The 24,746-nt window shown below is 39.8% G+C and overlaps 2 protein-coding genes and 1 long non-coding RNA gene across 4 annotated transcripts; all 3 read left to right on the plus strand.

The window, feature by feature from the left end:
• Window positions 1-56: 56 nt before the first annotated feature.
• On the plus strand, window positions 57-509 carry LOC134181885 (uncharacterized). The gene is made up of 3 exons (XR_009970216.1): window positions 57-169; window positions 232-341; window positions 399-509. It is a non-coding gene; the product is annotated as an uncharacterized LOC134181885 (long non-coding RNA).
• A 1,762-nt stretch (window positions 510-2,271) lies between these two features.
• LOC134182532 (uncharacterized) lies at window positions 2,272-12,937 on the plus strand. 2 transcript variants are annotated; one of them, XM_062649953.1, is made up of 7 exons: window positions 2,272-2,368; window positions 2,436-2,521; window positions 3,689-4,090; window positions 4,943-5,069; window positions 5,128-5,231; window positions 5,300-5,495; window positions 12,830-12,937. In XM_062649953.1, exons 1-7 carry the CDS (start codon window positions 2,344-2,346, stop codon window positions 12,856-12,858), a joined length of 969 nt encoding a protein of 322 aa, XP_062505937.1. In that variant the 5' UTR covers window positions 2,272-2,343; the 3' UTR covers window positions 12,859-12,937. The 2 variants fall into 2 exon arrangements, with proteins under 2 accessions (XP_062505937.1, XP_062505936.1); XM_062649952.1 differs by lacking the exon at window positions 12,830-12,937 and adding an exon at window positions 5,553-5,667.
• A 1,852-nt stretch (window positions 12,938-14,789) lies between these two features.
• Window positions 14,790-23,333, plus strand: LOC134181815 (protein mono-ADP-ribosyltransferase PARP14-like). The gene is made up of 10 exons (XM_062649083.1): window positions 14,790-15,076; window positions 15,477-16,118; window positions 16,187-16,369; window positions 16,434-16,703; window positions 17,215-17,469; window positions 17,535-19,897; window positions 20,195-20,413; window positions 20,862-22,368; window positions 22,440-22,784; window positions 22,850-23,333. Exons 1-10 carry the CDS (start codon window positions 14,896-14,898, stop codon window positions 23,134-23,136), a joined length of 6,252 nt encoding a protein of 2,083 aa, XP_062505067.1. The 5' UTR covers window positions 14,790-14,895; the 3' UTR covers window positions 23,137-23,333.
• The last annotated feature ends 1,413 nt before the right edge of the window (window positions 23,334-24,746 follow it).

Here is a 24,746-nt window from a genome sequence, read left to right on the forward strand (position 1 = left end):
GAGGATGTTCGTTAATTACTTTATATTGTTGTTTAACATCAGGGTTCGTGGACTGAACAAGATTTGGATGGGACGAAGGTATTTCTGACGAGCAGGGCATCGGAGTTGAACGTCTATGTGGGAAGCGATGCCACAACAGTAGCAGCTGGATCTGTACAAAACAGAAAAGGTCATTTTAATCTAATTAGGTTACTAAGCGTTTGTCTTAATTAATTCTAATTTGTCTTACAGCTAAATTTACTCTCGAGAAACAGCCAGAGGGAATAAATATATACACTTTGAGAAACGAGAGATATAGAAGGCAATTTTTGACAATCACTACAGAAAAGCAACTAGAAGCGGTATCGTATTATTTTGAGTAATCAGTCTATTTTCAACACGATTTATAATATTTTTAGAATCGTAAAAGTGACAACATTAACTTTTGTGTGACTGAGACAAACGAAAGTTACTACAGATTTGAGTCTGTTTCCTTTCCAAGGTCCTTCATAGGTGTCAACATTAAAGGGGAAATTGTTCCCCCCGATCGGGTAGTACTTGGTCCTGAATCTCAATTCTACGATGGCAGTTCTAATACAAGATCGAAATCGTCTTCAGACAATTATTGCAAATGTCAACTGATTTAAAAATTGACGGTTGTTTTTAGGTTGTCTACAGAAAATTGCTGTCTATAGATTGTTTTAGTGGTTATTGTTTAGCAGGATTACGCGTACACTGTCTTAGTTTATTCTGCTCTCTGTCCCTCTTTTCTACGTAGTATTGGCTGTGTAGTGTGTTGATTTAATTAAATGGATATACGGGAACTAAGTGGTGATGACTGAGTACCGGCCGGTGTGATTTAACTGAGTTCATTCTAGTTTATAGTTGCATACAGTGTGTTGCTTTTCACTACATGGCGTCAGGAGTGCTAGCGGCAGAACCTACTAGAGCAGCTAAATGAGGTATTGAGACATTGAGTTATGAGTGATAAAATCAGAGTTGGCAAGCTCCGGGCAAGTGTAGCTGTATACTATAGTGTAATGTTACCAAGAGCGGCCTAGACCTCGACGTACATGGCTAGTGTGATGTTGATTCTGGGGATTTGAGTTGATAGTTACAACCGTGGTACCGTACCACGTGTTCAGTCATTCTGCTGAGTTCTGTCTCTTGAACAACAATCATACATGCCGCATAGTAGAATCTCTCTCGCAGACTAAAAGTGTTACTTATCGTATCCGGTTACGTATATACATAACCGAGTATTAATACGATCGGTCGGTTGATCAGCGAACAATTACTATACCCTTAACCCGGAAATCCGAGCCTTGGGTAATGAGCATGTATCAGTGGCGTACGCAGGCATGTTTCCAGGTTGCCCGGAAACCCCCCTAGAGGTGGGCGTTACCGCTAACGGTACACAGATGTCTGGGAATTCGAGGCTATGTTGTAGCACTTGTCTAACGCGCTGTCTTCTCACTGCTACACGTGCCAGTCAGGAATGAAGCGTCAGTTGACATTGTCGCAGTTTGTAACAGGGCCTACAGCTGCTGAAGATGGACCTCTCGGAGCGGAGGCTCGAATTGACAGTCAGCCGAAGCGGACAAAGATGAGAGTAAATATCAAATATCAATTAAACCATTAATATCAATATTAATCTAGATATTGATATAAAAACAGTTATTAAGATCAATAATATTGATATTAATATAAACAGATCAATATTATTGATATTAATATGGAAACCCCCACAGAAATCCTGGGTACGCGCCTGTACAGTATTAACCACTTGTAGACTTGCAGTGCATACACGGTATACTTCAATTATGTTGATTTGGGAGGACCAATAGTTTGGGCTTGTTGGTGTCGTTCGTCGGTCGATCAATCTTGTGTGTTAGCTAAGCTACATGCACAGAGAATTTATTAGTTTAGGTGTATGGTACTTGCTACGTCATCCGTTGTTCAGGCTCTTGCTGTTGTCTAGCTAACTTTGCAACGTGATCGACATCACGCCACTGTTGGGTTGGGTGGTAAGTATGTGTGCAAGTGGGTCTGCGATAATTGAGTGCAAAGGCTACAGTACGTCACTGCCGGGTGGCAAGTTTGTGTGATCTAGAACTTTGAAGCCTTGCTGAAAAGTTATGATCAGCAAAGGCAATAAGAGTATTAGATAGAGGTCTAACTGGTTTATAAGTTATCGAGCACACAAGATTTCGGCGTGTTCACGCAGTCACCCAGTTAATAAATTAAACAAGTTTATGTGGTTTCATCGAGCATGCTACTGAGCATGCGTGACCACAAGCCTTTGCGACTCGCTGTGGGTGACAACGACAAACGGTTTGAGCACGATCTCAACTTGAAATCACAATGAGTGAAGACCTTGACTTCGCACGTAAGTTACAGATTGTTTACAGTAGTTACCGATTTCGGCACAGACCTTAGTTTGCCCACTTCTCTAGCTACAGCTTCTAGCACAAGTGCAACGGAGGGCCGCCAAGAAAGCATGCCAAACGTGGTCCAGGACGACGAGAGGGCTTTTCACGAGGTAATAAGGCTTTATCTAGTGTATTTTAAGTTTAACTTTACATCTCTAGAAAACTGGATATTTGTATTAGCTCTCGCGAGGTCAACCGGAAAGAGGAAGAAATTTAACCTCTATAGATATATTTGTGACCGTTCGATCTTAAGATTGACACGAATTGTGGTGTCTAACTAATTAGATTTGTTAAAGACGGCGATGACAGTATGCGAAGCTTGCCTGGCGTCCAGGCGCTTGGCAAACGTTTATTTTACCCCACGGCTGTTTTCTATTATTTTAACTATGCATGGCATTGTCTCTTGCAACTAAAAAGCGCTACAACATTTTAAATTACCTGTGGTAAATATCTATCTAAAAATATTTATTTAAATAAGTTAATTAATTAGCTGCTAGTACAGTACAGTAGATATACATGTTAGAGACAGATTTATAACTTTAGTCCCGCACTTAAAAACCTGCCAGACTCGTTTGAAGCCGGCCAGCTCAATATAGGATAGTATAAGCCATGCAGTCAGCCAGATTTGAACTATCGCTAATCTAAAATGGTCAGCCTAGCTTGAACAATTCGCCTGGCTTGGAAGCCGTTAACTTGACAAAGAAACAATGGCTGCATGGCAGCGTTGAAGAGTAATATTGGAATTGATTGATAAAAATAATTCACGAAAGCTCAATAGATCTAGGAGATTTGGAGGTTTTGAGAAATTTAGCGAAATTGTAAACTTAAAAAGAAGTTTGAGACAGTTTCAAGAAATAGAATGCGATTCTAAATCAGTCCAGACCATCTCAAGACAGTCTTAATTAATTAAGTTAATAAGCCCTGTAGGTTTCCCGATTCTAAACCGTCTAGATAAGTTAGTGAGTGCATGGTCTCCTACCATACATACGACTGTCTTTCTTAGTGATTGATATTGTGGTCTTGTTTTTGTTTGCTATAATGTATGAATATTAGAAGACCAGAAAAGATAAAGAAATGGGTTGCTTCCAGGCGTCGTACCCAGACCCTCGTGCGCGGACAAAAGGTCCCGTACACGGTCACTGTCACTGTGCGGTACACGTACACAGAGACGTCTAGAGAGACGTACACGTTGTTTTCAGAATTGTTTACACATTACTCCGGATCGGAGTAATCTAGGAGTGACTATGAAAGACTGATTCGTCTGTCTGTCTGTCTAGAATATTTCTACAATTTCTTGTCCTTTCTTGACGAATACTGCGGGAAAAATTGTCTACATTGAATTTCTGCTAGCGAGTGACTCGTGCCTCTTTTCCATCGATCTCTTCACGACCGATGACGACAGTGGAATTGCTTTTCACATGGAAATACCATCTGATGACCAACTTGTAACCTTCAATTCTGTGAAAGATAACAATTGGGGACTAACAGAAACAGCAGCTCGATTTCCGTTTGAACATGGAGGACATTTCGTCGTGACAATTGAGACAACAGCTGGATACTATGAGACAAAAGTGAATGGCAAGCTTCTGTATGCTTATAACCATCGATGGCCCATACAGTCAGTCAAACGATTTCAGATGATTCAAGAGAATTTGAAAGACGTACAAGTGTCAGTTAATGTAAGTTTAGATATAATTTATTACTGAATAACATATAATTTATTTTTAATTAAGATATAATTTATTTTTAATTAACATATAATTTATTTTTAATTAACATATAATTTATTTTAATTAACATATAATTTATTATTAATTAGGATATAATTTATTATTAATTAACATATAATTTATTATTAATTAGGATATAATTTATTATTAATTAAGGTATAATTTATTATTGATTAAGATATAATTTATTATTAATTAATATATAATTTATTATTAATTAAGATATAATTTATTATTAATTAACATATAATTTGTTATTAATTAACATAATTTTTATTTATTAACATATAATTTATTATTAATTAACATATAGTTTATTGACTCTTGGGTATTCACATGCTTGTCTAGAAGTCGTCCAATAGCCAATGGAAAGTATTGAAACGAATTGCAAATGCCTATAGGATTGTAATGGCAACTGCATGGCTTTCTTCAATTAACGAAATATTCTCGTGTTTTTCGTCTCAACCTTTCAATTATGCTTTCGCTTGTCGTTTCTCTTTCTTGTCTAACTTAATTTCATTTCTTCTGTTATTTTAATCTATTGTAACACACACACACACACACACACACACACACACACACACACACACACACACACACACACACACACACACACACACACCACACACTTGACTTTCCTAACTGTCACAAGTTTTATGCTTTGCTAATGTTTCTTGCATAAGCTAATGTACTTTTTCGTTCAGGATTTTTGTTTGAACAATTATGTAATTCTACTAACGTTTAAACACAAATTCAACTTGGCGTCTAGTGAATAACTGAAAACGGTTCTCGTTTACTTAGGGTTCGTGGACTATCAAAAATTTGACTAACGTCCGTGTCTTGATCACAAGCAAGTGCTCCGGCCTCAACCTGCTGGTCAAGAAGGATGCCAGAACTATCACAACTGGGAAACAGAAAAGTGCAAAAGGTTGTGGTCTCAACAATTCACCATTTTGTTTAGCTTTGCATTATTTCTTATTCAATAGCTCAGTTTCATTTTGCCCAACAATATGATATAGGCGTATACACGCTACGAAGCATCAGATATGACGACAAGTACTTAGCCATCATAGAGAAGGAGCTGCTCGCGGTAAGGTGGTTCTTTATTGCACATGCGCAATACGACAAAAGATCGATATATTGGGATTTGCTTGACAGGTAGAAGACGGTGAGTACAACGCTTTTTTGGTCACCGAAACAAACGATGGCTGTTATCGTTTTCGATCTTACAAAAACTCGGAATGGTACATCGGTGTCGACGAAACAGGCAAAATAGTTTCTCCTACAGATGTGACTCACGATTGTGATACCCGATCTCATTTCTACAACGGTTATAATCGGGAACATTCACCTCGTAAGTGTAAACACTCATTGTTCAGAAATCTGTTATGAAATGTTTTACTCTTGGTAGCTTTTGTTGTTGCAAGTTCAACCGACTGAATTGAAAATTTCGTGCTGTCGACTGAATTTTTGAATATCAGTTGTTGTTTACGTTACACGTGAATTGCTGATACGCAGTCTTCAAAGCCGGTTTACACACCATACGCTGGACGAACGTAACGTGACGTAACGCAACGTGACGTAACGTAACGTAGCGTAACCCAACATTGCGAGCGTCGTCTGTGAACCAGGTGACGTTACGATACGCTACGCTACGCTACGTTACGTTACGTTACGGTGCTTAGCGTTCCAGTACGTTACATAACGTTACATTTGCCAATGAGATCTGTAAGCCGGCCTTAAAGGCTGCATGGTTTACAGTAACTTACGCAAGTTGAGCGTCAGCCTACGTATAATGTTAACGTAGTCAGACGCTGTAATTTATTGATTTATGCAGTAACATGTCTGAGCGCGACCCAGCAACGTCCATATCAGCTGCGGACAGTGTCTGGCGTCGATCACGTGAGTAAAAGAGCGACAGCCGATTGGTCTAGCTAGAAACCGGACTATTTCCGTTTACATTACGTTGTCGCTCAACTAGAGCTCGGGTCCAACGTCTTGATGCTGGTCAGAACGTATATGGCGTCCCGGCGAAAGGTGTTAACATGTTTACAGTAGGATGCTGACGTTACGTTGGCGTTACGCTGGGATGACGCTCGGCTTGCGTAAGTTACTGCAGATCAGCCTTTTGCGGATGTGGTTCTATCATGGCGATCGACTTTTGGCAGTGGCATTTGGTCTTATTTTGCGGTCTCGACAATACAGTAGACAAAATTAGGCGTCGTGTAAGACTTGCTCAAAGAGCGTTTCAAGAGGTGCATGGGACGGCGACTGACTTGCAGAGAAAGCACCGTGACAAGTCTACTAGTTTAGAGGTTGCTAGTGTTCGGTCGTGTTCACACTGATAGCTAGAGGGTAGTTATCCAATCAGGGTCTAGTACAGTGTGAACACTAGCTGTGGTTATTGACTAATTCTAGCGTAGTTATAGCGTAGTTATTGAACTAAGCTTGCGACCTTGGTTAGAGCGTGGTTACGTTAGTTACGGTAGTTACGGTAGTTACACATGCGTAGTAGATTGAATGTCGCGTAGCGGTGAAGGGTCTGGCTACGCGAGACTACTAGTGCTGTTGAAATGATGTGTTTTTATCAGACACTAGATACATGACCCGTCCTTCGTACGGGCAGAGTACTGTAGTGATATGACCGAAGACTCAGTTTTGAGCGTGTGTACTAGACACGTCATGTCCTATGTTTTTGGTAGAAATCAACACACTCCCTGTGTGGATTCGGTTCAAATGACTGATGTGGACGTCTGTTCGAATAAAATGGAATGCTCTAATTAGTTAATATTCCGTTGAAGACAAATGAAAACTTAACCGAGTGTCCTATTCCGAGAAATTTGCAGCGACTTTCTCGTCCAGAGAGATATATGTGGGCAACAGAAACTTGAAAGTCACGTGCAATTTCTTACTCACCCATAGTTGAGTTTCTTACTCAACCAATCCCAGTGTAGCGCTTGGTGCAGGACACGTGTAGGTTGGATTCAGTGCAAATGCAGTCACACGTCTTTTCAGTGAGTCTTCTCGGAGCCATTTCAACAGTCCCATTGGATGTTATCACTTCGAAGACGTTGCAGAAAACAGGCGTATTTCTAAATACCCAGATAACCTACACTAAAATGTCTTGTCGTTTTTGACGTCGTCCGTAATAAACGACACGCTTCGTGCATACCGTCCGAGGTCATCTTAATTTTGGTGGAGGTCTGATGAGCCGTTGCAGAGTAATTCGCTTGCGAGTGGAGGTGGGTCCTCCTGGGATATTTTAAAATATACTCAGCACGTTTCCAATCTATACGCACTGACTATTACTAAATGTATACACTTTGAGAAACGAGAGATATAAATTGCAATTTTGACAATCACTACAGAAGAACAACTAGACGCGGTATCGTATTATTTCGAGTGATCGATTTATTTCCAACACGATTTATAATATTTTAGAATCGTAAAAGTGGCAACTCTAACTTTCGGGTGACTGAGACAAACGACGGTTACTACAGCATAGGTGCCAACAGCAACGGGGAAATTGTTTCTCCCGATCGGGTAGTACTTGGTCTTGAATCTCAATTCTACGATGGCAGTTCTAATGCAAGATCGAAATCGTCTTCAGACAATTATTGCAAATGTCAACTGATTTAAAATTGACGGTTGTTTTTAGGTTGTCTACATAAAGTTGCTGTCAATAGGTGGTTTTAGTGGTTATTTTTTAGCAGCATTACTCGTACATTGTCTTAATTCTGCTCTTTGTCCCTCTTTTCTACGTATTATTGGCTGTGTAGTGTGTTGATTAATTGAATGGATATGCGGGAACTAAGCAATGATGACTGGGTTACCGGCCGGTTTGAATTGACTGAGTTCATTCTAGTTTATAGTTGCATGCAGTGCGTAGCTTTTCACTACATGGCGTCAGGAGCGCTAGCGACAGAACCTACTAGAGTAGAATGGCACAGATAAATGAGGTATCGAGACATTGAGTTATGAGTGATAAAATCAGAGTTGGCAAGCTCCGGGCAAGTGTAGCTGTATACTATAATGTAATGTTACCAAGAGCGGCCTAGACCTCGACGTACATAGCTAGTGTGATGTAAATTCTGGGGATTTGAGTTGCAAGTTACAACCGCGGTATCGTACCACGTGTTCAGTCATTCTGTTGAGTTCTGTCTTTATTGAACAACAATCATACATGCAGCATAGCAGAATTAGCCTCGTGTGTCTCTCTCGCAGACTAAAAGTGTTCCATATCATCCGGTTACGTACATAAATAATCGAGTATTAATACGGTCGGTCGGTCAGCATACTGGAATTCCGGACCTCGGATAATGAGCATGCATTAATTAACCACTTTTAGACTTGCTGTGCATACGCGGTATACTTCAATTATGATGATTTGGAAGCACCAATAGTTTGGGCTTGTTGGTGTCGTTCGTCAGTCGAAATATTTTGTGTGTTAGCTGAGCTACATGCACAGAGAATTTATTAGATTAGGTGTATGGTAATTGCTACGGCATCCGTTGTTCAGGCTCTTGCTGTTGCTAAGTTAGCAATGTATGTGTACAAGTCAGTCTGTGATAATTGAATGCAAAGGCTACATGACTGCTGGGTGGCAAGATTGTGTGATCTAGAACCTTTGAAGCCTAGCTGACAAGTTCTGATCAGCAAAGGCAATAAGAGTATTAGATAGACGTCTAATTGGTTTATAAGTTATCGAGCGCACAAGATTTCGGCGTGCTCACGCAGTCACCCAGTTAATCAAATTAATTAATCAAATTGTGTGGTTTCATTTAGTGCAAGCTACTGATCATGCGTGACCACAAGCCTTTGTGACTCGCTGACGACAAACGGTTTGAACGTTCTCAACTTGAAATCACAATGAGTGAAGACCTTGACTTCGCACGTAAGTTACAGATTATTTACAGTAGTTACCGACGTCTGTACAGACCTTCGTTTGCTCACTTCTCTAGCAATAGCTTCTAGCACAAGTGCAACGGAGGACCGCCAAGAAAGCATGCCAGACGTGGGCCAGGACGACGAGAGGGCTTGTCACGAGGTAATAAGGGCTTCACATGTATAGGAAACCGAATATTTGCCTTAGCTCTCGCGAGGTCAACCAGTTAAGAGGAAGTAATTAAGCTAGGTTTACAAAGCCAGCAACGCTGGCGCGAACACGCCGAGTAGGTGTCAAAATGCAAATGAATTTATTGTCTAACCAATTGGATTTGCTAGACAATGCGACGACCACAGGGTGAACATGCGTAGCTTGACTGGCGTCCAGACGCTTCGCAAACGTTTAATTTACCGATACAACGGTTTTCTATTGTTTTGGCTATGCATGGCGTTGTCTCTTGCAACTAAAAAGCGCTACGAAATTATAAGTTACCAGTAGTGAATATCTATATAGAAATATTTATTTAATTAAGTTAATTAATTAGCTGCTAGTACAGTACAGTTATGTTAGAGACAGATTTATAACTTCAGTCCCGCACATACAAACCTGCCAGACTCGTTTGAAGCCGGCCAGCCCAATTTAATTAAGATAGTATAAAGTCATGTAGTCAGCCAGATTTGAACTATCGCTAATCTAAAATGGTCAGCCTGTTTAGGTCTATTTAGGTTTTTTAGTAATGCATGGTCTCCTACCATACATATGTATACATACGACTGTCTTTCTTGGTGATTGAGATTGTGGTCTTGTTTTTGTTTGCTATAATGTATGAATATTAGAAGACCAGTAAAGATAAAGAAACGTGTCGCTCTACGTGTCAGGACTGGCCTCGTACCCAGACCCTCGTGCGCGGACAAAAGGTCCCGTACACAGTCACTGTCACTGTGCGGTACACGTACACAGAGACGTCTAGAGAGACGTACACGTTGTTTTCGGAATTTTTTACACATTACTCCGAATCGGAGTAATCTAGGAGTGACTATGAAAGGCTGGTCCGTCTGTCTGTTTGTCTAGAATATTTCTAGAATTTCTTGTCCTTTCTTGACGAATACTGCTGGAAAAATTGTCTACTTCGAATTTCTGCTAGCGAGTGACACGTACTACTTTTCCATCGATCTCTTCACGCCTGATGACGACAGTGGAATTGCTTTTCACATGGAAATACGATCTGATGACCAACTTGTAACCTTCAATTCTGTGAAAGATAACAACACTTGGGGACTAACAGAAACAGCAGCTCGATTTCCGTTTGAACATGGAGAACGTTTCGTTGTGACAATTGAGACAACAGCTGGATACTATGAGACAAAAGTGAATGGCAAGCTTCTGCATGCTTATAACCATCGATGGCCCATACAGTCAGTCAAACGATTTCGGATGATTCAAGAGAATTTGAAAGACGTACAAGTGTCAGTTAATGAAAGTTGAGATACAATTTATTACTGATTAACATATAATTTATTTTTAATTAACATATAATTTATTATTAATTAAGATATAATTTATTATTAATTAGGATATAATTTATTATAAATTAAGATATAATTTATTTTTAATTAAAATATAATTTATTATTGATTAAGGTATAATTTATTATTGATTAAGATATAATTTATTATTAATTAAGATATAATTTATTATGAATTAAGATATAATTTATTATTAATTAACATATAATTTGTTATTAATTAACATATAATTTATTATTGATTAACATGTAATTTATTATTGATTAACATATAATTTATTATTAATTAACATATAATTTATTATTGATTAACATGTAATTTATTATGAATTAAGATATAATTTATTATTAATTAAGATATAAGTTATTATTAATTAAGATATAATTTATTATTAATGTCGTGCTCAACCAGATCAGTTTGGTTTGTAAAGTCTATTACAAGTACTGGAAGCAAACTCTGCTTCAGAAGTACTTAGACCATCACGGCTGTCTAGAAAGAAGACATGACTTTACGAAGGATCCGAGTAGATCCCAGAAGCACTGTTAAGATATAATTTATTATTAATTAACATATAATTTATTATTAATTAACATACAATTTATTATTAATTAACATATCATTTATTATTACTTAACATATAATTTATTATTAATTAATATATAATTTATTATTAATTAAATTTAATTTATTATTAATTAACATATAATTTATTATTAATTAATATATAATTTATTATGAATTAAGATATAATTTATTATTAATTAAAATATATTTTATTATTAATTAACATATAATTTTTATTAATTAACATATAATTTATTATTGATTAACATGTAATTTGTTATTGATTAACATATAATTTATTATTACTTAACATATAATTTATTATTAATTAAGATATAATTTATTATTGATTAACATGTAATTTATTATTGATTAACATATAATTTATTATTAATTAACATATAATTTATTATTGTTTAACATATATTTTATTATTAATTAACATATAATTTGTTATTAATTAACATATAATTTAATATTAATTAACATATAATTTATTGTTGATTAACATATAATTTGTTATTGATTAACATATAATTTGCTGACGTTTGGGTATTCACATGCTTGTCTAGAAGTCGTCCAATAGCCAATGGAAAGTATTGAAACGAAGTGCAAATGTCGATAGGATCGTAATGGCAACTGCATGGCTTTCTTCAATTAACGAAATATTCTCGTGTTTTCTCGTCTCAACCTTTCGCTTGTCGTTTCTCTTTTTTGTCTAACTTAATTTCATTTCTTCTGTTATTTTTAATCCATTGTAACACACACACACACACACAAACACACGCACGCACACACACACACACACACACACACACACACACACACAAAACACACAGACACACAGACACACACACACACACACACACACACACACACACACACACACAGACACACACACACACACACACACACACACACACACACACACACACACACACCTGTTACAAGTCTTATGCTTTGCTAATTTTTATTAGATAAGCTAATGTACTTTTTCGTTCAAGATTATTGTTTAAACAATTAAGCAATTCTACTAACGTTTGAACACATTCAACTTGGCGCCTAGTGAATAACTGAAAACGGTTCTCGTTTACTTAGGGTTCGTGGACTATCAAAAATTTGACTTACGCTCTTGTCTTGATCACAAGCAGGCGCTCCCACCTCAACCTGGTGGTCAAGAAGGATGCCAAAACTGTTACAACTGGGAAACAGAAAAGTGCAAAAGGTTGTGGTCTCAACAATTCATCATTTTGTTTAGCTTTGCATTATTTCTTATTCAATAGCTCAGTTTCATTTTATCGAAACATATGTAAAGTTTGTACAAGATACGAAACATCAGATATGACGACAAGTACTTAGCCATCATAGAGAATGAGCTGCTCGCGGTAAGGTGGTTCTTTACTGCGCATGCGCAATACGATAAAAGGTCGATATTTTGGGATTTGCTCGACAGGTAGAGGACGGCGAGTACAACACTTTTGATGTCCGCGAATCAAACGAGGGCTATTATTGCTTTCGATCTTACAAAAACTGGGAAAGCTACATCGGTGTCGACGAAACAGGCAAAATAGTTTCTCCTAGGTATGTGAATGGCTATGCTGATCCCCAATCTCATTTCTACGACGGTTCTAAACATAATTGGGAACATTCACCTCGTAAGTGTAAACACTCATTGTTCAGAAATCTGTTATGAAAATGTTTTGCTCTTGGTAGCTTGTGTTGTTGCAAGTTCAACCGACTGAATTGAAACATTTCGTGCTGTCGACTGAATTTTGAATATCAGTTGTTGTTTACGTTACACGTGAAATGCTGATACGTAGTCTTACAGGCCGGTTCACACACCATAAGCTGGACGAACGTAACGTAACCTTGCAAGCGTCTCCTGTGAACCAGATGACGTTACGATACGCTAAGTTACGTTAAGTTACGTTACGTTACGTTGGAATAGGATTGTGTTTTATTTCGAGGTAAAGGACCAGAACGTTTGACCATTAGGGTTTGAGCAATTCAGCCCATTATTTCTTTAACCAATCGTACGATAGCTAAGACAGTGACGCGACCAAAGGTCAGCTAGGGTACGCAACATTAGATAAAGACGTTGAACGAACGTATTCTATGAATAGCATCTACGTTACGTTACGTTACGTTACGTTACGTTACGGTGCTTAACGTTCCATAACGTTACATTTGGCCAATGAGATCTGTGAACTGGCCTTAAAGGCAGCATGGTTTACAGTAACCTAAGCAAGTTGAGCGTCAGCCTACGTATAACGTTAACGTAGTCAGACGCTGTAATTTATTGATTTATACAGTAACATGTCTGATCTCGACCCAACAACGTCCATGTCAGCTGCGAACAGTGTCTGGCGGCAATCACGTGAGTAAAATCTCGACAGCCGATTGGTCTAGCTAGAAATTGGAGTATTTCCAGTTTATATTACGTTGACACTCAACTAGAGTTCGGGTCCAACGTCTTGATGCTGGTTAGTACGTATATGGCGTCTCCAAGAAAGATGTAGGATGCTGACATTACGTAGGCGTTACGCTGGGCTGACGCTCGGCTTGCGTAAGTTACTGTAGATCAGCCTTTGCGGATGTGGTTCTATCACGGTGACTTGTGTCGGTGGCATTTGGTCCTATTTTGCGGTCTCGGCAGTAGACAACAGTAGGCGTCGTGTAAAACTTGCTCAGAGAGAGTGTCGAGAGGTGCACGGAACGGCGACAAACTTGCAGAGAAAGCACCGTGACAAATCTAGGCTGCTGGATAACTCGGAGAGGGGTCTAGACAAGACAAGCAGCAGGAAACGATCGACGAAGCGACAGAAGGGGCAGCAGTACGACATCAATCATTCCCGAGCTCGGAAACTTTATTGTCTTAATGGGAAGTCTGGTTACCGTAGACAAGTAAAGTATAATGTTGACCTAAAGACAACAAAGAACTGAAATGTCAGTATACGTATCGGTATCGGTATCGACTAGAAACCGAGGTATCGGTATCGGTACAGTATAGTAAACTTGGTATCGGTGGAACACTACAATATTTACTAAAGTACGTGGCCTTTATTTATCTTTCCGCCTGGAAGTATGACGCGACAGTAGGGCCTGACTACGCAAGACTAAATGCACAGGTCTCGTCGTGCTCATCATGTGTTACATCATTTCTAGGTGTGAATAGAAGGCTTTGCGATTCGCTATATCTGGCAACAGCAAACGATTGAGCACGATTTTTACTCTAATTACCCGAGGCGCGTAGGCACTAAGGTAAACAGAAATGCTGGCCGTAGTCTAGACGGTACCACCGACTCGACCACTCTACCGCGCATGCGCTTATTGTCACAACAGCGGATGCCGCCAATTATGTAAGTGTTGCATATTATCACGCTACCGACGATTACTGTTGCTATGTGAACAACACGTACAACACATGCTGTTTACCTGTTCGCATGTGGTGTCGAGCAACGTTCAAGTGACTTTGTATCTCGTGACGTATTCACATCTTTGTAGAGGGACAGCACTAGAGTGCTTCTTCACTGAAAACGCAGCGGCAAATAACTTGAAGAAATTAGATCGAAAACTATTTTTAATATTAAAAACATTAGACAAAGCATTTTCCTGATCTATTCTATTTAAGTTCTTGTAATTAACATGCCATCTGGACTCCGGGGAACTTTATTACGTCAGCGCTCACGAGTTGCTCTGAAATCTCCCATCGTGGGCAATCGCCATTCATAACTTTCAGTGCTCTGCGAAAGACGGTACGATATTGGTCTTTCTATCAAATGGCCGGAAGAGAGGATACAGTAGAAGTTCTAGTTCAAGGCCAGAACGTGCACCTGGCAGAGTACAGGACGGCGTTGTTGTCGTACCTTGAAAGGAATGGAATTTTTCTATGCTGTGAGCCGATTGTAATGCAAGACGGGTTGGTTCTAATACAAATTCGCAGCAACGAACGACAATCAGGTAAGAGGATGTGGGCGTGGCACTTCTGTCTGTCTAGCTCTGGCTGTTTTCAACGCTCACTTCCACGCGTTGCAGTCAGATAGTCTACGCGACATTATAGCTTACGTGTTTGAAGCAGTTCGGGGATAATGAAATTGCACTTTTGTTTTCCGGCTTTCACCTTCGTGACAACGTGTTTTCCTTTCTTGCATGTCTCTCAGGCATACACATAGCAAAATATCGTGCATCATAAGCATGCTGTACTGCATTTTAATTTTGGAGTAATTCTACGAGGCAGGAAAATTATTGGGCCTGCAGGGAGCCATGTGGAGTCTTTTGGCCCGCACGGTACCTACGCGTATGACTCACTCTGCATGTGTTTCCTTGGCAGCTCTGTAGTAACGGTCTTCTCTCTGTGTAGCTTCTGACAGTGCGAGATTGCTGACCAGTCAACCGAATCATAACATCGAAAATATCGTGGTATTGTTTTCTTTGGTTCAACAGCCTCAATACTCCAGCAGAGTAGCTTACTTGGCTAGTTCGCAAGAGACTAGCAGTAGTAGTTCAGCGGCGACAACTATCGGTAGAGGAACGGATGGAGGAATAGCGAGAGGACGTGGACTCGGGCGCGGGCGTGGTGGAGTTGGTCGTGGTATGTGGGGAAACACCCAAGTTGGAAACACCAATATTCAATCTTATATTTCTCCCGTACCGCATCGTTCGGCTGTGAGGCGTCCGATGTCAACAATGCATTCTCTACCAGGCCACGCTGTCAGGCTTTCGTACACTAACGAGGGTCCTTCATTCAGTGAAGAACCCCATTTGCCTAGTGTGCCCTTCTCTTTGAATTCGATGTCGTCACAAGACGTTGGTGCAACTTATCTACCTGCAGTGTTGCGAAACGCGAGTGCAGTTGGTAGGAAACTGCTAGGAGGCAGTGTAGACTGTGGTTCACTTGAAAGGAGAGTTGGCGAGTCTGTATTCAAATCAGAATTTGACAAAACTCTTGAACCAATGATGGAAGACACATCAGCTACCGACACGTTTCCTTCTTCTGACTCCAGTTAGTGTAGTTTACTGTAAACTGTTGCTCTCTGTGAAGATTGATGGTTAACTGTTTTCTCTATCTAGTAGGTCCTACTGAAGGTATAGACGTTATAACAGTCAAGGATCTCCCTCAAGGTGCTACTCGTCAAGGCCTAGCAGACGCAGTTAAATCAGCAGTCAAAAATGCAAATTCAAACGTTACTTGTGAAGTCAAGGTTGTGGAATGGTCAAACAGATCAGCAAAAGTTCACTTGAGCGATATGAAAGGTGTAGTGTATACAATCTCTAGTCATGAGTTTGTCAGATGTTTGTAGTTTTGTCTGAATATCAGCTGTTACCGCGTTGTGGCGAGTAAGACACAAACCGTCACCGTCTATACGGTATGATGATCAGGCGCTATCCTGGGACTTGGCTGTGCCAGAGAAGTATGAAGAAGACCGCATCTTAGTAGAAGGATTACCTCCAGAAATAGACGAGGATAATCTAAGAATGCACCTTAATGACAGCGACTGTATTCTCAGTATACGAAGCATTGATTTCACGATTGTGATTCAAGAAGACAAATCAAAGGCTGTCATAAATCTTGATGATAATGTTGCAGGTAACAAGTATATAGACTTTATTGTGAATTTGCAATGGATATCATGTGAATTATCTCTGAAGCTTGAATCACTGTAATACAATAATCATCAATAATATTAATGATCTCCAATCACCTCTAACTAATAATAATATAATAATCAATGGCTTGCAGTTGATGCCATTGCTGTAGGTTTAGTTAGTTTCTAACTAATGAAAAGCTACCTGTCATAAAACAACAATATTTCTTTTTACGTAATTTTGCTTGCATGTGATGTTAGAATGTTAACGCAGATGGAAATAACCGTAAACAAGTTTGCGTTTTAATATTTTAATATAAATATCTAAATATGAAGTTTCTTTGTAGTCACAGAGAACATTACTTTGCATTTCATGTCAGTTTTCATTAGAATGGGAACTGTGCAATTTTATTTGTGCTGTACACAACATATCTTTTATATTACATATTTTGTTGGGTTATTTTCTATTTTATTGACTTCTATATATAACTCATATTAACATCACCTTTGCAGATGCACATTTCGTGGAAAATCTTAACACGACCTCGTCATTTTACGAAGGAACAAAAAGCACACACCTTACGTATCATCTCATTCCCAGCTCACGATCTTTGCTAGTTCAAGGACTAAATGCAAACGTCCACAAGGGTAGTCTGCGGAGTTACTTCAACAATATTTCACTTGAAGGCATGAATAGATCTCCGCTAATTGATGACATTGAGAAAAGGGAAAGTGGATCAGCCGTGGTGAAACTCAGAACTTCTGAAGGTATTCGAATATGGTTGGAAAGTATTCTTGAAATTTTACAGTTATAATTTTTGCTATATATTTAGACTGCAGGGCTGTGATGAGTTTGTCAGCAATGCCTTCAATTGGGCAAGAAGGTAAACGCCCAACTGTAAGCATCTTGTCAGAATATACTTGTGCTGCTGCAGACAGTACGGTTACAGACGACAAATCTATTGCTACTTCCAAAGTTGAAGAAACTGAAAGTGTTGTTAATATTCCTGTTGAAGAGGTGGCTGTGACTAATTTTATTTGGAACAACAGCAAATACCGGCGGCGCTTGAAGAGCCACCTTGATTGCGAAGATTGTGATTTTGATGATTCGAATTTGTCAATATCAAAACCAAAATTAAGTGTTGATGAGCTTCACAAAAATTTTCAAGAGTTTACAGATCGTTTCTTATGCAAGAAACTGCAGATTTTGGAGAATAGTCTTTGGCAGAAATCGGTAAAATTTGTCAGGGACGAACTTAATGCGCGCTCTGGTGAAGTCGAGATAGTGGAAAGAGAAGAGAAGTTAGAAATAGAATTTGTTGGTCCCGAAGGAGAAGTAACACCGTTCTATCATCACTGTGCCGATCGCATCAGTTCGTGGAGAACGGAATTTGAAGAAGCAAATGCTGAGACTAAAGAAAGAATTTCCTTGCTTTCATTGTCCCATGCCCGTATACTAGAACGCACCTCATTTTACCAAAATACACCAGAAGCTTTAATGATTAAGATCGAATCTGTTGGCAGCCAAGCTAGTGTGTATTTGCAAGGTCCGCGGAATCTTGTCATAAGTTTCAAAGGCGAGATGATGAAAATAGTAGAATCAATGACAGAAACACAAGTGACTATAGATGTGAAAATTGCCAATTTCTTGAAGTTCACAGGTATTGATAAGCTGAACGCACTCATGGAAGACTCTCAAGTTCTCGCTTTATGCATACACGTAGACGAAACGTTCTTGCGTATTGTTGGTTTTCCCGAAGCTACGAGTACTGCTACAAATTTGATTAGAGAAACGTATTCTTGCCAACGATTGAGGGGAATGGAAGATGAAGAGGTACAAGCCTTTCTACGAACTGACGAATACAACCAATTTGTAACATCAATGATTATGGATGAATCGGTGATGGTAGATCCTCACTACGAGGAAATCAAAGAGTCGGCTGCACCTGTAACCCTTATAATCGTCGGAGAAACGTCTGCCGTTCAAACCTCAACGAAAACGCTTGAAGACTTCCTTCTGAATGGTGTAGTGTTTACCGATCGAGTTGAACTCGATCACCCCGGATTTGCTAAATATCTCACTTTGCATAAAGATGATGATCTGAACCAATTGAAGGCACGACTCAGAGAATTCAAACCTGAAATTGACGTGAGGTTAAGAGAAGAACTAGTCGTAGTGCAATCAACAAAGTCAGGGTTAGGCAAGCTAAGAGATGGAATAAAACGATTAGTTGACACAATCGAATCCGAAGAGTTTGAAATCAAGCGTCATGGCTTAGTGAGATTTCTGAACAGTTCTGCATTTAGACAAGAACGTTCCCAAATTGAAAAGAAACACAAAGCGCTGTTGTGGATGGATGGAGACGAAGAAGAAGAAGAAGAGAGCATAGGAACCATCTCTGGTCGCAGGTTTGTTGCCAGTGGCGGAATGACTAAACTATTGATGGAATACAAAGTACCCAATAGCGGCAAGGTTATGGCGCTCTACACGGGAGATCTTTGCAGTCACAATGTTGACGTCATCGTCAATGCAGCGAATGAGGACTTGCAGCACGTCGGTGGACTAGCCAAACACATTGTGGATCGCGCAGGAAAATCAGTGCAAGATCAATGTAGACTTTATATCCAAGAGCACGGTTCGTTACCGACTGGTGACGCTATGTTTACCAACTCTGGACGTCTTACTACAACCAAATATATTATTCACACAGTAGGTCCTAAATGGCCACCCAAGATCCGTGATACGGTTGCACGAAAGAAAGTTGAAAAACTACTGCAAAACGCAGTTAGTTCGTCGTTAGAACTGGCAACTAATTTAAACTGCAAGAAGGTTGCGCTTCCGGCGATAAGCGCTGGTGTTTTTGGATGTCCAAGTGAGATTGTTGCAAAAAATGTTGTGCAGTCTGTTACTGAATACTTCAACGAGACGACATCGACTACGATTACTCAGGTTCACGTCGTATTGCTGGACACAGATACGCAAAATGTACAATGCTTTAAGGAATGCATGAAAAAGAATCTCAATCCTATAGCAAAAGTCTCTCCTCGTGAGAATGTAGATGTCGTTCGAGCTCCTCAGAGAGACGTTCTAAATAGTTCTGAAACAAGTTGGACAAAAGAACTTGTCGGAAGAGCTCGCTCGTTTTCACGCCCATTTCAAGTGTTTGTCAACCCTGGAGACATTACTAACGAACAGGTACGTAATACTCGATACAGAATAGGCGGATGCACGAACACGAAACACAAGCTGTAGACCGCGTCTATATTTCAGACAAGCAGTACAAGGTGAAAGTAGACTCTATAATAACAAAATTAGCGTTATAGGTAAATGTAAGCATCAACACAGCCAACTTACTAGATGGGCGATTCAGCAGCTTTATAGCACAGATACATACATGAGCCTTTAGAAAACAATACCTTCTCTATATTCTCTTATGAAGAGACATTTTACAATTGACATTAACGAAGTTTATATATTTGTTTTTGAATTTAGACCGACGTCATTGTCAACTCTACAAACAGTGATATGAACATGAGGTCAGCTTTAGCGTCGAAGAAAATTTCTGTAAAAGCTGGTCCTGGTCTTCAAAGTGAGTGTACTGACTATGTCGATGACAATGGTCCGTTGGCTTTAGGAAGTGTCTATACAAGCGGAGGATACAACTTGTCTTGTCAACATGTTATTCATGTATATTGTGCAAACAGTGCGCAGGTATATATATATATATATATACGTTTAAAACTACCGTAGACTTTTACCGTACGGAATACGTTCGGTCAATGTCAGCCAATCTATATTTTGTTTCTTCAGTAATCGCAGAATTCCGAACATTTGCCTTGGCGACAATGTTTTGATAGGCTGTAGCAGCGAGCAAAAATATAGCTTTCATGACTTGCAAGAGCTTTTTTATCTTTGCATAGTAACAAATCACGTGGAATATTCTCAAAGCCTGTTGGTTAAACGTTTTGTTACATTACGTTACGTTGCTCTTATTCCAGTGTATCGTAACGTAACAGCCTAGAGTTTTTTACACACACCATTCTACGTGTTTAGTACGTTACATTACGTTGATCAAGCATATATAGCTTAATTAATTATGTGCATCGGCCTGCATATTTAAAATATTGCCATTGCCTAAAGTAGAAAATTTTGCTTGCAGGGTCTTGCTAAATCCGTAGAGAACTGTTTGACAGAAGCGAATAAAGTAGCTGCCAAGTCCGTGTCTTTCCCTGCTCTTGGAACGGGCGCGATGGGGATGGCTGATGACGCTGCTGCTAAAGCAATGTTCGATGGTATTGAAATGTTTGCAGCAAACGGACCGTCATCAGTTCGTCAAGTCAATCTAGTCATTTATGATAAGCCAAGGATTCCAGTATTTACGAGAGAGAAAATGAGACGAGAAGGAGAGGAAACCGACGAAGGCGATGTTGAAGTGGCGACTCCTGCGGTCGGTGGCGTCCGCTTTTCTAACGGAACCACATTATCTGTAGAGCAAGGAGACATTACAAGTGACGCGTCTCATGTCATAGTGGCACCTACTGGAGTTGTATTTTCTGCAGTTGCTCGAAAGTCACCAGAAACGAATAGAGATCTTTCTGTGCGTTACCAAGGCCAACCTAATCCTGTAGCAGATCTCACTGCTGGTAGTCAGCTCGTTTGCCGCCGTGTTTATGCAATATCTGTTCCACATCGATCTCGCAAGGCTAGTGATGACGAATGCATCCGAACTATTCAATCTGTAGTGAGCCAATGTCTAAATTTAGCCAACACTGCTGGATATTCATCGATAGCTATTCCAGCAATTGGCACTGGAGGTCTTGGCTATAACAACAAGCACACCGCAGCTGCAGTTACTGAGGCGTGCAAGACGTTTGCTGCCAAAAACTCTGCACCCAACATAAAGTCGGTCAAGATTAGCGTGTTTGACGCTCATCGAATTGGTGACTTTCAGAGCGAGCTTCAGCAACGCAGTTTGCAAAAGTCTGGAGGGTTTTGGCAAAAGATGACAAGCGGGGTGCGAGCAGCCGTAAGTAGTATTTTTAGCAGTGGGCAACAGCCATCCAAACCCAAACGTACCAGAAAACCGCTGAAGAGCTTTTCTGCGGGAGAAGCTAATTCTGTTGCTTTCACGGTAATTGCTGACACTCGCCGTACCTGCAAAATTGTGCAGCAAGAAGTAAATGGCGTTGTCGTCCGCTTCTGCATCAACAGCGACGAAGTTATTGAAAAAGTACCTCAATCATTTGAAGAAACCGAGCTTAAAGGCTTCGCTGCTAAATCGGAAGTAGCTCTACAGTTTACTGTACAAGATCCCAAGGAAGGTACAGCGAAACTGACGCTTTCTGGATTTACAGAAGATGTTGCAAAAGTGCATACGGAGGTTCTCCGTTGCTTAAACAAAGCTCTGAGGGATGACGCTGACACAGCTGTAAAGGAAAAAATTATGGGAACTGTTCGGTGGTCTTGGGAGGACGACGATGGCGCATTTAAAGAATACTCGCCAGAAGTGACCGTCAAATTGGAAACAGCACTGGAGGAGGGAGACAATGTTGTGAAATTTGACGTAAAAGATATAACTTATGAAGTGGACGTTTCTAAAATGATTCAAAGAGGGTATGGTAGAAAATCAAGGAAAGTTAAAAGAGAACCGAGGAATCAAGAGAGTAGTAAGTTTTAAGCTATGCAGCGATCTTCACTAGAGACATTACATATTTAATTAATTGATTGACATTTATAGGTGGGGAACTTCCATCATTTTGGGTTGATCCGAATGGTGGCGGTCATGACTATCCCTTGTATAAGCACAAACTCGCACCAACTGATCCAGAATTTATAAAAGTCAGTCAGGCGTTCACATCTACAGGTGGTGCTGGAAGAATTACGTGTATAGAGCGTATTCAGAATCCCAAGCTATACAGAAGTTACATTCAAGAAAAACAACACATTGCGAAAAAACGTAACAAAGAAATTCAGTTGAAAACAGCTTTTCTGGAACTCCCCGGATTCCACGGAACTAACACACAAGCAATTGAGCAAATAATCTCTGCCGGTTTCAACAGGTCGTTTGCCGGATCTGCAGTTGGTAGATTATTTGTATATTCAATTCTTGTTATTATGATCTCATTATTTGTGTTTTTAATAAACTAGGGACAAGGTTTGGACTCGGAGTATACTTTGCAAGGAGCGCAAGCTACTCGTGCGGCTACTGCAGAGCAGGTCTGAACAATGAAAAGAAGATGCTTTACTGTGACGTACTGCTAGGGATGGTTGCTGTTGGAAATCAATCAATGGTGGAGCCTCCTATCATTAATTCAGCAGTTAGTGTGACTGACAGGTACGACTCAACGGTAGACAACACGGCAAGTCCTTCGATCTATGTCAGCTGTTACAGAGACAATATGGCCTATCCAACGCATGCTATAACTTTTGTGTAGTTAGCATGCATTATATAAATGTAGACTATGTTACATTAATTGCATGCAAGTTGCTTGGAGATGTAAACTCGCGGAGCTGGAAGTACTTGGTGTTTTTTGTTTGGTCTGATTTAGCGTAGCAGGTTTTACGCAGTATTTACGGTAGCTAAGAGGGTATAAACTAAGTGTCGTTTACGCAATTTTAAAAATTTGATATTATTTTCAGAGTCACAAGAGATGCGTGCAAAGGCATGTTGTAGTATTTGTTAACGATATTGTCATCCCAGAACATAGTCATTCGTTTGGACTGAAACCTCTATCATCTTGCGACCTGATCATATACTCTGAAAGTTTGACTCTGGACTTTGGCAACTTGACGCTTGAGGAAATGCATCAGATCTTGTCGCTCGTTTGTACATCTACATAGTTCTGTATTGTAAGACGTCGTGCGACCGATCGGATGCTTCAAATTGCGTGGCCAGCGTATTCTAAGGTTCGTGTCGTGTCGCTGGTGTCTGTCGTACTTATGTCTGGAATTTGTTCCTGGCTAGTTTTAATATCTAAAAAATCTGGTCGACATGACGGCGGTCGAAGGAATACGTACGAAAAAGAATAGAAACAAGGCCATGTAGCTATAGGGTGTACTGTGACATCTTTCATACAGATTATGCAATACATCATCCCTACATTGCACCATTTTCTAAGGTATAAAACACATAATGTTTAGAAAATGGTGCAATCTAAGGGTGATTTCTCAGTCTCTAAAGCTACGAAATTCTGTACATCTTACTAATTTTTCAAAATGTTTTAATAGTTGTTTTCATTCTTTTGAGCGGAGATATGCGCAGTAGCTGCATTCTTTTGTTGCGAGGCAACAACGTCGACATTTTGCTGGTAACAGTGTACGCGAGGTGGACATTGAGGGTAGAAATCGACACACTCCCGGTGTAGCGCTCGGTGCAAGAAACGTGTACATTGGATTCGGTGCAAATGCAATCAGAATTTAAAGAGAACCGGTAGAAAAGCGGCTTCAATTGGCAAGAAGTCTTCGATTGCTGGAAGCGTTGCGGAGAGCGACGATACGTACAGTATACACGGGACTGGGTGGGCGTGTGTTCGAATGAACGACAAGGTGTAGTGTTTGCGTCATCGAGAAATTTTACTCATGGTTCGGTCCCTCGAGAGGGGACCTCGTGTATTACAATGACACATTTGAGTAGTCATGAACCTGCTTCGCTGCAAACGCAGAGATTCGGTGTAAAAATCAGTTTTTAGCATAAATTGTTGATACTGATACATGCTCGTAGAGGTAGCGCAACCGCAGTCGTTCAGTGTTTGAATGTCTCTAGGCATGGGGAGCCATCTTCATGCATAACTGACCTTTATGGTCGACGTCCGACGGTCGAACGACGTAAAGGGCTTAACATTTGTCCAATTCAATCTTGTCCATTCAATCCTGTCCATTTTTGTGCACTAGGACAAGATTTGTACTTATGACGATGTTGTCTGTATCATCTTATTTAAGTGAATGACTTCACACTAACACAATTATATGTTCAGTAATACATTGTGTGCATTTCAGCGTTACGAAGTACGTTTCTGATCTGTTACAACTAAAAGAACAGAGTCAA

Source organism: Corticium candelabrum, chromosome 7, assembly GCF_963422355.1.
Source record: "Corticium candelabrum chromosome 7, ooCorCand1.1, whole genome shotgun sequence".
Taxonomy (NCBI): domain Eukaryota; kingdom Metazoa; phylum Porifera; class Homoscleromorpha; order Homosclerophorida; family Plakinidae; genus Corticium; species Corticium candelabrum.